The sequence below is a fragment of the Podarcis liolepis genome (genome assembly GCF_965112155.1).
Source record: "Podarcis liolepis genome assembly, chromosome: 12".
Lineage (NCBI taxonomy): Eukaryota > Metazoa > Chordata > Lepidosauria > Squamata > Lacertidae > Podarcis > Podarcis liolepis.
Window position 1 is genome coordinate 46,284,819 of NC_139563.1, and position 11,772 is coordinate 46,296,590.

The 11,772-nt window shown below is 42.7% G+C and overlaps 1 protein-coding gene across 4 annotated transcripts in view; it reads left to right on the forward strand.

Annotated features, from left to right (window-relative positions):
• METTL6 (methyltransferase 6, tRNA N3-cytidine) overlaps positions 1-11,069 on the forward strand; it is an 11,242-nt gene extending 173 nt beyond the window's left edge. Inside the window, exons 1-6 of one of the 4 annotated variants that reach the window (XM_083468536.1) lie at positions 641-690; positions 2,813-3,189; positions 5,304-5,438; positions 7,258-7,428; positions 8,741-8,882; positions 10,415-11,069. In XM_083468536.1, coding sequence (XP_083324662.1) covers positions 2,893-3,189; positions 5,304-5,438; positions 7,258-7,428; positions 8,741-8,882; positions 10,415-10,563 — 894 coding nt within the window. In that variant the 5' untranslated portion in view covers positions 641-690; positions 2,813-2,892 and the 3' untranslated portion in view covers positions 10,564-11,069. Of the gene's footprint in view, positions 1-640; positions 691-2,812; positions 3,190-5,303; positions 5,439-7,257; positions 7,429-8,740; positions 8,883-9,853; positions 9,895-10,246; positions 10,342-10,414 lie in introns of those variants that run through there. The other 3 variants (XM_083468535.1, XM_083468537.1, XM_083468538.1) reach the window with 3 other exon arrangements.
• The last annotated feature ends 703 nt before the right edge of the window (positions 11,070-11,772 follow it).

Below are 11,772 nucleotides of genomic sequence, written 5' to 3' on the forward strand. Positions count from 1 at the left end.
CGGAGAGACGCTTAGCAGGGAGGGGAAAGGAAGGGACGCGGCCTCTGAGCATGTCCAGAGCGCCGCGGTTTTCGGAAATTATTCTTATTTTGCGCCCTTACGGCCCGGGGAGGAACGCGGCCTCTGAGCATGTCCAGAGCACCACAGACGGTAGGAAATTATTCTTATTATTTTGCGCCCTTACAACTTGGGGAGGTACGCGGCCTCTGAGCATGTCCAGAGTGCCGCGGACTTAGGAAATTATTCTTATTTCGCGCCCTTACAGCTCGGGGAGGAACGCGGCCTCTGAGCATGTCCAGAGCGCCACGGGCTTCAGAAATTATTCGTATTTTACGCCCTTATGGCTTGGGGAGGAACGCGGCCTGTGAGCATATCCAGAGTGCCCCGGACTTAGGAAATTATTCTTATTATTTTGCGCCCTTATGGCTCGGGGAATAATAATAATAATAATAATAATAATAATAATAATAATAATAATAATTTATTATTTATACCCCGCCCATCTGGCTGAGTTTCCCCAGCCACTCTGGGCGGCTCCCAATCAGTATTAAAAACAGTACAGCGTTACATATTAAGCAGCCTCTGAGCATGTCCAAAGTGCCACAGGTTTCAGCAATTCTTAACTGCGCCCTTACAGCTCTGCGTCCTTTGGGGGGGGACTGCCCCGCAGCGCTATTTGGACCCCTGACGGTAGGTTGGTGGGTGGCACTCAACACCCAAGGAGATGGGGAGTAAAAACGCAATAGGGTAATGAAGCTGCCTAATTGGGCCCCCTGTCATGGGTGCTTTAGTTGACATGCCTGCCTTGCTGCGGGTCAGACTAGATGACCCTTGGGGTCCCTTCCAACTCTACGATTCAGCGATTCGGGGACTATAGCCGCGCCGAGCGTAGCAGCTTGGGATTGAAATAGGGATGTGTTTTCCTGTGAAGTGGGCTGCAATTGGGGAATGGGTCTAGGAGGCCACTGTAAGCAGATGAAAACATTAGCAGGATTTTAACAACACTTCTAACGTAGCGAATATCATGGACAATTTGGAAAGATATAAAATAAGCATTATGAAATAATATGCGGTTGAGAGGGTGTACAATAGGACCCATGGAGTGGAAGGTTGGAAGTCAAGAGATTTGGTGGAATCTCGAAATATGGATGTAATTTGGATTGCTATAAACTTAATACTTGCAAAGCCAAATAAAAATTACTGTGAAAAAAGAGAAGAAATTGGGGGATGGGGAAGGCTCCGCAAGTGAGCTTCATGTGCCCACCACCAACAGGGATGTGTTTTCCTGTGAAGTGGAACAGTAGGCAGTTGATCGGGGCCAAGTTGGGACCATGGATCCACCTAGCTTTGTGTTTCCAGCTGTTTTTCAGACTACAACTCCCATCATCCCTTGCTAGCAAGACCAGCGGTCAGAGATGATGGGAGCTGTAGTCCGACAACAGCTGGAGAGCCAAGTTTGAGAAACGAAGGGGATGGAGAACCTGCAAGGCTCCAGATGTTGTTGGACTCTGGCTCCCTCCCAGCAGCCCTGTCAGTGGGGAGTTGGAGTCTGGCAACATCTGGAGGGCCACAGATTTCTGACCCCTATCCTAGATCAGGGGTTCCCAAGCAACGGTCTGTTTCGTTCAGGTGGTCCATGGCTTTGCAGTTGAAGACAGGCAACAGCACATCCACGGCATTAAAAACACATATTGGTTTTTAATTGCTTTATTTTTATTGCTCTTTTTTTGCATTGTATTTTATTGTGCTACAGTTTGTGGAATGCAAATTGCAATGCTATAAAATGCAAGATAACTCTAAGGAGTAAAAGTAGCAATCAGAATACAATTAAAAAAAACCTCACCCTGTGCAGTGCAGCTGCTGCAGCAAACAGATGGAGAAATTGTTAAGTGGTTTGCTAAGACCCTAGTTGAAGGAAAGATGCTTTGAAGGAAAGAAATCTTTAAACACACTGCAGCTAGCCAGCTCCCTCTGGTGTTACTGTAAAATACGCATGCCCACCCACCAAATCATAAAAACCTGTTATCTCATTTGCTGCCATAACTGCTTTGTGGCTCTGATGGACTCCTTCCATGTACTCTTCCTTTGCATTCCTAGATCAAGGGGGGAAAATATTTTATCTGGCCTGCTAGGTGTAGTAGTAGTAGGAAAGAGAGCATCTTCCAGGTGTGTCAAGCACCTTGATCTTCAGTTTCATATGAAAGTTGGGAAACTACATTCAGATGATAGGAAAACAGTGAGATTATATGGGTATTTGGAAATGAATCCTGGGACCTTTCCCATTTAGAATTGGTATTAGGTTTGGTGGTGGGATCCAGACATATGCAAGCATACACTAGCTCAGGGTGGAAGCAGCTGGAAATTTTTTACAATATATATGTCTGTGGCATGGATTAGCCTTCAGACATAGTAATTATTATTATTATTATTATTATTATTATTATTATTATTATTATTATTATTTTATTACTTATACCCTGCCAATCTGGCCAGGTCTCCCCAGCCACTTTGGGAGCTCCCAACAGAATATTAAAAACACGATAGAACATCAGACATTAAAAACTTCCCTAAACAGGGCTGCCTTCAGATGTCTTCTAAAAGTTGTACACTAATCTATCCTGGTAGGGATAGAGTTCTTGTACCTTGGCAGGGTTCTCGGATCTTGTTCTTTCAACTTTCAACTTTCTTTCAACTACATTTTCCAAAGGTGATGTTAGAGGGAAACGACACATTTCACGGGTCCCTTTATCGTTTTGTAACATGTCCAGCGAAAGATGAAAAATGCTAACCTTGTCCTTATTGTCCTTCTCAGTCTAGTTCTTTTCTGAACGGACAATTGCGGTAGTTGAAGAATAAAGCAACTCTGAATCTCCAGGGTCCTCCTTAATTAAGATGACCAACTCCAGGCCTCTGCAAGGTGACTTGCCTGTAGCTCAGCTTGATGTGACCATCTCAGCTTGTGAAGACGGGGCATTCCAAAAGAGAGGGCACAAAGCAAGAATTCTTAGCCCTGAAGAAGCCGAAAAACTGGCCAAAGAACAGGTCTTTGTCTCTGACTTCAAACAGCAGAAACTAGAGAAGGAAGCACAGAAGAACTGGGATCTGTTTTACAAAAGGAACAGCACCAACTTTTTCAAGGACAGGCACTGGACAACTAGAGAGTTTGAAGAATTAAAAGCATGCCGTGAAGTGAGTGTCATTATGCATGCTAGAGCATCAGAGGGAAAGCAAGAGCTACAGTAGAAATGTGGGGGGTTTTGTGACTGGAAAGCCCTAGCCAGTCTTTATTCCATCTTAATTAATGTAAAATTTTGCATGAATACAATAGGTACGTAGATGCACCTTGCTGTTTCCATGATGCTGCCTGGGCAGTTACTATGGTAAAACTAGATTTGGCAACTCCTCAGATATTTTTGCTGATGCCAGTCGGTTACTTAGTGTGCAAAGGTCCTGCTCACATAAACAGAACTTCCCATTTCTGCAGAAATTGTGCATTGCAATCCTTTGAACAAATGCTTCATTCAGCTCCAATGATCTCCTTGCTCTAGATGGTTCTGGTGTATTTTATTTAATCAGAATTACATAATATGTCATCTAACAAATCCTAGACATTGTACACTGGAGTCCCTGCAATGATTGCAGGATAAGTCAGTATTAGAATTACTCCCCCCCCCCAAAAAAAGTCAGTATTAGAATTACTCCCCCCCCCCCCAAAAAAAAGAAATCAGGACAACAATAGTATTCCAGATGCCTCCAGTATAGATTAGTGAATGACCTGGGAGGATCTGATGTTGACACTAAGTAGGGATAAATCTGGTTAGTGCTTCGATGGGGGACTGCTGGGAATCACAGTATTACTGTAGGAGACATAGCTGCCCATTTTACCCCCACAGAGGTGGTTTGGAACCTAATTTGCTTGGAAGATTGTATCTGTTGGGCAATGAAGACAGGATGATGATGATGATGATGATGGTGATGATTTTATACCCCGCCCAACTGGCTGGGTTTCCCCAGCCACGCTGGGCTGCTTACAGCAGATAAAATATATAATGCATCACAACAAATGGCAATCTGGGGGAAACCCAGATTCCTGTTAGCTCCAATTGAGCACTAAAGAGCAGTTTTTCCCCCAGGAGGGTCACTGTAGCAGCAGAACAAGGGGAGGTGTGGATAAGCCAGTCTGTATATACATATGTTTTGATTGTGAAATCGCTATGCATCATACAGCTTAAATCATAGTGAGAGATGATGTTCTTGTTGTGATTAGTAGTATTTATAATCTGCTCTTAATTGAATATTTCAGTTACAGAGCAGGGGACAATACTGCTCTGTAAACAATAAAAAATATACAAAGTAAATATAACAATGTGTAAAAATTACAGAATCTGTAAAAATAGGTCCAGCGTATAACATAAACAAATGACAAAAATAAGCACTCTTATTAAACAAATGACTTAAACAAATGACAAAAATAAGCACTCATCACAAAATAAGCACTCTCTCTTGGTCTGGCACATAAAGAGGGCCCACTCTGCACCAACAGACTCTTACTCAGTTGGCCTATGAACAACTTAATGCCTTTCACCCCTGCTCTCCAACCCAAACAGGCTGTCATCCTGAATAGCTGCCCGTAAGTATCTGCAACAGGGACGCGGGTGGCGCTGTGGGTTAAACCACAGAGCCCAGGACTTGCTGATCAGAAGGTCGGTGGTTCGAATCCCCGCAACGGGGTGAGCTCCCGTTGCTCGGTCCCTGCTCCTGCCAACCTAGCAGATCGAAAGCATGTCAAAGTGCAACTAGATAAATAGGTACTGCTCTGGCAGGAAGGTAAACGGCGTTTCCGTGCACTGCTCTGGTTTGTCAGGAGCGGCTTAGTCATGCTGGCCACATGACCCGGAAGCTGTACGCCGGCTCCCTCGGCCAGTAAAGCGAGATGAGCGCCGCAACCCCAGAGTTGGCCATGACTGGACCTAAGGGTCAGGGCTCCCTTTAAGCATCTGCAACAACAACCTTGTACCCTGTTTTTCTGCAGTAGCAACACAGCAAAAACACACACCCACAAATGAAGCACACAAAAGAGGATTGTGCCCTCATGGAGACCCCAAAGCGAAGACTACAGTGAAGAGAGGTGTCCCTTTCTTGGCTCTGTCTTTATTGTAAACAAATGATTTCCAGGGTGATAAAACCTAGCACGGCAACGTGAATAATATGTGTGGACCTCCTTTCTGAAAACATTGCAGCTTTTTAATGATGAATTTTGCTCTGGAAGATATATCAAATGCAATTGTTTCTCTTCCAAACAGTTTGAGGATCAGAAACTCACCATCCTTGAAGCAGGCTGTGGTGTCGGGAATTGTTTGTTTCCACTTTTAGAAGAGGATTTGAATATCTTTGCTTATGCCTGTGATTTCTCTCCCCGAGCTGTGGAATATGTCAAGGTTGGTGAGATGTTTGTCTTACTCTCTCCATTGTGCAAGAGGCTGTTGCCTCAATGTTCTTTGAAAAGGGAAAATAGTATATCCCTATTTTTAAAAAGTGAATGATAAAAGAAATGAGGAAAAAGAGGAGGAGGACAGATTGTGCCAATTAGGGGTTCCAACATATGTTGTGTAGGGTTTACTACACAGCTGTTCCCAGTTATTATTCATTTACACATTTGGCTAGCCCGAAATAACAATTTCTGGAGAGAGATTGCTACATCAGGCTAACCGAATAAAGTTTTTAATTCTTCCTACCCTTGTATTTGATTACATGATCAGTGATGAATACTTACTCTTGAATTCTACAATGTATGGCATTGAGTCCCAGTCATGGTTTCCTTTCTTCCCTATTTCACGTTGAGATCAGAAGGCATAAACACTGAATTGTTGTAAAAAAGTAGGCATCATATGACTGAAAATATTGAATCGGAGGCTGGAAAAGAAATCAGTCACCACCTGTGCAGAGAGACAGGGTAGCCTGGGCAACACAAGAGGACAGGGCTCCTGAACCTTTAGTAGCTGTGTAAGAGAGAAATTTCAGCAAAAATGGAAGTCTGAAAATCTTCACAACTACAACATCAAGTTTTCCATGGTCAACTTTGGTTAAGGCTGCTGTGGCAATAGTCTCCCTTGTTTTAGCCACATAAGTTTCTGCAACCATAATCAGTGAATAGCAGAATGTGCTCAGATAAACAGAAGAAAAATATATACAGTGGTACCTCAAGTTAAGTACTTAATTCGTTCCAGAGGTCCGTTCTTAACCTGAAACTGTTCTTAACCTGAAGCACCATTTTAGCTAATGGGGCCTCCTGCTGCTGCTGCCGCGCCGCCAGAGCACAATTTCTGTTCTCATCCTGAAGCAAAGTTCTTAACCGGAAGCACTATTTCTGGGTTAGCAGAGTCTATAACCTGAAGCGTATGTAACCTGAGGTTCCACTGTATTCCTGTGCTCTTTTATCATACTGCATATGTTGACTAACCTTAACTCATGTATATCTGTGACATTATAATGATTACATAAATTCCTTTCTAATATGAAAGTGTCAGGGAAGAGATTGTTGCAAGGTTTTGGGGTGCAGACATATCTTCCAATAATTTCAAAAACCGGAGGCAAAGATTCTATCTATCCTTTTTTATTATGGTTTTTAAAGAAAAGGTATTTTTGAATTTTGAAGATTTATAACAAGTCAGTCTAGCAAATTTGAAGACAGGTTTTCAAATGATCAACTTATTAAAAGTGACTTGTTCAAGATATTGACCATGACCCCAAAAGGCTGATGGTATGATAACTCCATGAACAGTACGGGACTTCCTTGACTATTCTTGCCACAGTGATTCTGTCCGCTGGTAAGGCTAGTTATTAATGAGTTCAAAAGCAGTTAGTTCTCAAACGTTTTGGCTCCCAAATGCTGCATCCTGTTTGCAAACTATTTTTGGAAGTCGAACGTCTGACAGGCCTTCCGTGGCTTCTGATTGGTGACAGGAGCTTCCTGCCGCCAATCAGAAGCTGCGCTTTGGTTTCTGAACGTTTTGGAAGTCAAACGGACTTCCGGAACGGATTCCGTTTGACTTCCAAGGTACGACTGTACTATACTATAATATACTAGCTAAAATCATGATTTAGTGACATGTTTGTGCCACAAAGGGATAGAAATGATTGTTCTCTTGCTGTTTCATGCTTTCCTGGGGCCCTTTTAAAAAAGTCTTCATTTCAGCAAGTGAAATCGGAGCATTTGATTGCAAATGTTTCTCAGAAAAAAACCTTTTCACTTCATAGCAAAACCCTTTGTATGATGCCCAGAGATGCAAAGCATTCCAGTGTGACCTTACCAAAGACGACATTTTGGAAAATGTGCCGTCAGATTCCGTGGATGTTGTGACCTTAATATTTGTGCTGTCTGCTGTTCATCCTGAGAAGATGCATCTGGTTTTGCACAATCTTTATAAAGTAAGTAAGATTGCATTTTAATCAATCTACCATAAAATCATCAAACATGTCTGCTCCGAAAAGTTGCCACATGTTTGCACGCTGTGGCCCCCCCTTCCTCCAAAATACATTGGTGCCCAGGTGAGCTACTGAAATGTGTAATGAGAAATACGGACATGGGGTAGCTTTGTCAGAGCTATGTGTACCTTCACTAAAAAGTAAAAAAATGGAAATCTGGGCAGTTCAAAAGCCCTATTTTGTTTAATTTCAGCTATGCTAGTTACTGAGCAAAGGCAACAAGATATGCAGGGCACCAAATGTCTTGTGTATCACTGGGGTCCAATCCCACTCCTATAAACCTTTACAGTGGTACTTTGGTACTCGAATGGCTTGGCTCCCAAATGCCGCAAACCTGGATGCAATTGTTCCTGTTTGCGAACGTTTTTCAGAAGCCGAACATCCGACATGGTTTTTGCTTGAGTGCCCTATGGGTTAAACCACAGAGCCTAGGACTTGCCGATCAGAAGGTCGGCGGTTCGAATCCCCGCGACGGAGTGAGCTCCTCTTGCTCGGTCCCTGCTCCTGCCAACCTAGCAGTTCGAAAGCACGTCAAAGTGCAAGTAGATAAATAGGTACCGCTCCAGCGGGAAGGTAAACGGCGTTTCCATGCACTGCTCTGGTTTGCCAGAAGCGGCTTAGTCATTCTGGCCACATGACCCGGAAGCTGTACGCCGGCTCCCTCGGCCAATAAAGCAAGATGAGCGCCGCAACCCCAGAGTCGGTCATGACTGGACCTAATGGTCAGGGGTCCCTTTACCTTTACCTTAGGAAGGTCCTGCAGCCAATCGGAAGCCGCGCCTTCATTTTCGGATGGTTTTGGGAGTCGAAGAGACTCCCGGAATGGATTAAGTTTGAGAACCAAAGTACCACTGTACTTGGATAAAACCAGTGCTTTTTTTCTTTTTTTAAAAAAAAGTTTAGGGGTACTCTCATTTTGACTCAAGAAAATCACCATTTTATAGTTCAAATCGGGGGGAAATATATACAGTAAATGGACAAAAGTACAAAGACTCACAAAATGTTTAGGGGTATGCATACCCCTGTGTCCCCCCAGAAAAATAGCACTGGAAAAAACTATGATTGGAGCATTCAGAGAAAAGTTTTTTCCAAGTACCTTGTAATGGTAGGAGTAAAATGACCAGTGCGTTTGATGTGCTGTAAAAAAATATCTGAAACAGCTGAGCCTCGTGACATGCAATATTCCATTTTTAGATGTAGCGCCATGTTTCTGTTTTATAATGTCCATTTCATTTTTGTGTTACTTATTTGTCAGGTGTTAAAACCAGGCAAATGTGTGCTGTTCAGAGATTATGGCCTCTATGATCATGCTATGCTGCGGTTTAAGTCTACTAACAAGCTTGGAGAAAACTTCTACGTCAGACAGGATGGAACCAGGTCATACTTTTTCACAGATGGTGAGTCCTTCGCCTTTGTTTACACTTTGCTTCCCAGAACTATTGCATTTTTATTTCATTTTCCTCCCAGTTACTTTATGAATCGCTTCCGGTGAAACATCTCAAAGCGATTAACAATAAAACTGTAATCAAAACAAATACAAAACCCATTTAAAAACCAAATACAAGCTGGGTTTAAAATCTCCACTTGTATGGTTTTGTGGCATTCCAATAAGTATAAGTCATGGGATTCAGTAGTCATTTCATATTGATACTGTGCATGGGGCTTTTTTGTGCTTCTCTAGTTACTTTTCACTATTCCTAAATTCTCTTGAGTCTTTCCTTCCCCATTTTACCTCAAACAATAAAATAATTTTACATCAAATTTCAGTACCCTGTTTCGACCTCCCTCCCTTTCTGCAGTTACCTATTTTTATACGTAATACATTTGTTGCATCTCCAAGTTAAACCTAGTTATTATTTGCCCAGAACAAACAATATTAGTTTTATATCACTGCACATCTTTACATTAACCCTGCTAACAATTTGATCTGTTTACAATCATTTTTAAAATATCCAATATACGATTTCCATTCTAAATTAAAAACTCTTTCATCTTGATTTCTTATTCTTCCGGTAAGTTTTGCCATTTCTGCAAATCCCAACAGTTTTTGCTGCCATTCTTCTTTGTTCTCAGGACACTATCTTCTTTCCATCTTTGGGCTAAAATCATTTGGGCTGCCATTGTCGCATACATAAATAAGTTTTTATATTGTTTGGGTATCTCTAGTCCTACTATTCCTAAAAGAAAAGCCTCTGGTTTCTTAGAAAAGGTTATCTTAAACATTTTTTCCAATTCATTATATAAATCATTTCCCAGTAAGCTTTTAGCTTCTTACAGGTCCACTACATATGAAAAAGGTACCTTCTTTTTCTTTACACTTCCAGCATACATTCAATTCAGATTTATACATTTCTTGCTAATCTGTTAGGTGTTTGGTACCGTCAAGTTCTGTGAGTCTTGGTGATGTGAGTTAGAGGAGAGCGTTGCAGCAAAACCCTGCCAGAGCAAAAGAGTAGCCTTCAAACTGTACACTGGGGTTCCAGCGATGCAGATATAATGAGGTACACAACCAAATAAATATTGTAGAACTGCTGCTTATGCATAAAAGGCCTTAAATCAAGGTCTGATTGATGTTACAATTTTGGGGAGGCCACTTACCAAATATGGATTACAATTTTGTCCGCTTAAAAGTTCAGCTAGTCAAGTAGGAAAGAACAACAAACTTAATCACGACAATTGTGATTTCTTCAGCAAATGAAGTCTAGGGGCTGATGCTTGAGAACTGCCCCAACGCTCTTACTTTTGACTTTTGAAGTCTTAGTTGCGTGCTGCAAAACCTTCTCGTTACCTGGGGCTTCTAATTCTATTAAAATGCAAAGGCTCTGGGCAGGGCTGCTTTGAGAAGAGGAGCCTGCGTCGTCACACACTGCCATCTCACGTTCGCGCTTCCACCTACGCTGGATGACTGCTTTATCTTTCTTCTCTTCAGATTTCTTGGCTGAACTTTTCCTATCCGTGGGGTATGAGCAGGTGGTCAATGAATACGTGCTGCGAGAGACGGTGAACAAGAAGGAAGGCCTGGCCGTGCCGAGGGTTTTTCTCCAAAGCAAATTTCGAAAGCCTCAAAGGGAGACGTGATTTTTGCTCCAGGGCACATGGAATATTTTAAGTTGGCATTTAGATGTTTCACAGAAGTGGCCTTCCTTTGGTGTTATACCAGGGTGACTGACCCTGTGCTTGCCAAAGCTGCTGTCCTGTTTTCTTCGCTGCAGGTGAATGGCCCGCGGAATAAAGGAACCGATGTGAGCAGCCACTACATATTGCCGTGACTCAGGTTCCCCCCTCCCTGTCGTAAAGCAAATGCATTTATTTTTTAAATCTTGGCATTAGATGGCGCCGTACACCAAGTTTCTGTATCATCTGTCCATGCATCCTCTTGAACAATTAGACTTGCCTTTCCCCCTGTAAATTGTGCCACTTAAATGAATTAAGAAATAAGAGGTGGAGGGGAAAGGGTAACATTTCTGAGCACATCCTGCAGGAGAGCAAGTCAAAACTCCCCTGAATTGTGTCTCTGTTTGTGATTGTTCACTTGCTCAGGCTGTTTAAATGTGTCTGTTGCTTCCAGCTTACAACGTCCTGAAGCAGTTTAGTGAGGAAGGCCTGTTTTCAGATGGGAAATCCGGCGTTTCATTTTGTAATGTTAGCTTATGGGAAATCAATACCATAGAGTTTGTGTGAAGCGACGCAAGCAGCATGATTGTATGGACAGTGAACATGCACACGAGAAGTCTAGCCTCTCTCTGATGTACTAGCTATGTAACAGGCATCAAATTGTGCTTCCACCAAAGTGGTGCTGTCCCGGAAGAACTGCGTCAGAACTGTGGTTTCAGGGGAGCTATAGGTCAGTTCTTATTTGACAGATTGGACAGGCTGGTGCCCCCATGTTCTCACTCGACCTTTGGGGCCAATTGAGGTTCTGCCCTGAATAAAGCCTATACAGCTTGTTTACTTTCAGCACAAGAAGGTCCCAAAGGAAAGGATTCCTGCCTTTTCAGAAAAGGAACCTATCTCTTGTTCCCAGCTGTGTGTTGCAGCACTGAAATGGGACCACAGAAAAGCACTTTGGAAACATCCTTGGCTCTGTGTACTTCATGGTAAAAACCATTAAAACTCAGGACAGATGTGCTGATTTCCATTATCTATTTAAATCTTGCAAATATGGGTCCAGAGCTACAGGTAGTTTGCCAGGTGGGCTGGCAGCACTTTCTAGTTCTCCGTAACAACAGCACTAGCACATGATACAAAGTGCTCTTGTGTGCTGGTCCCGTGGGTTAACCGTGAGGC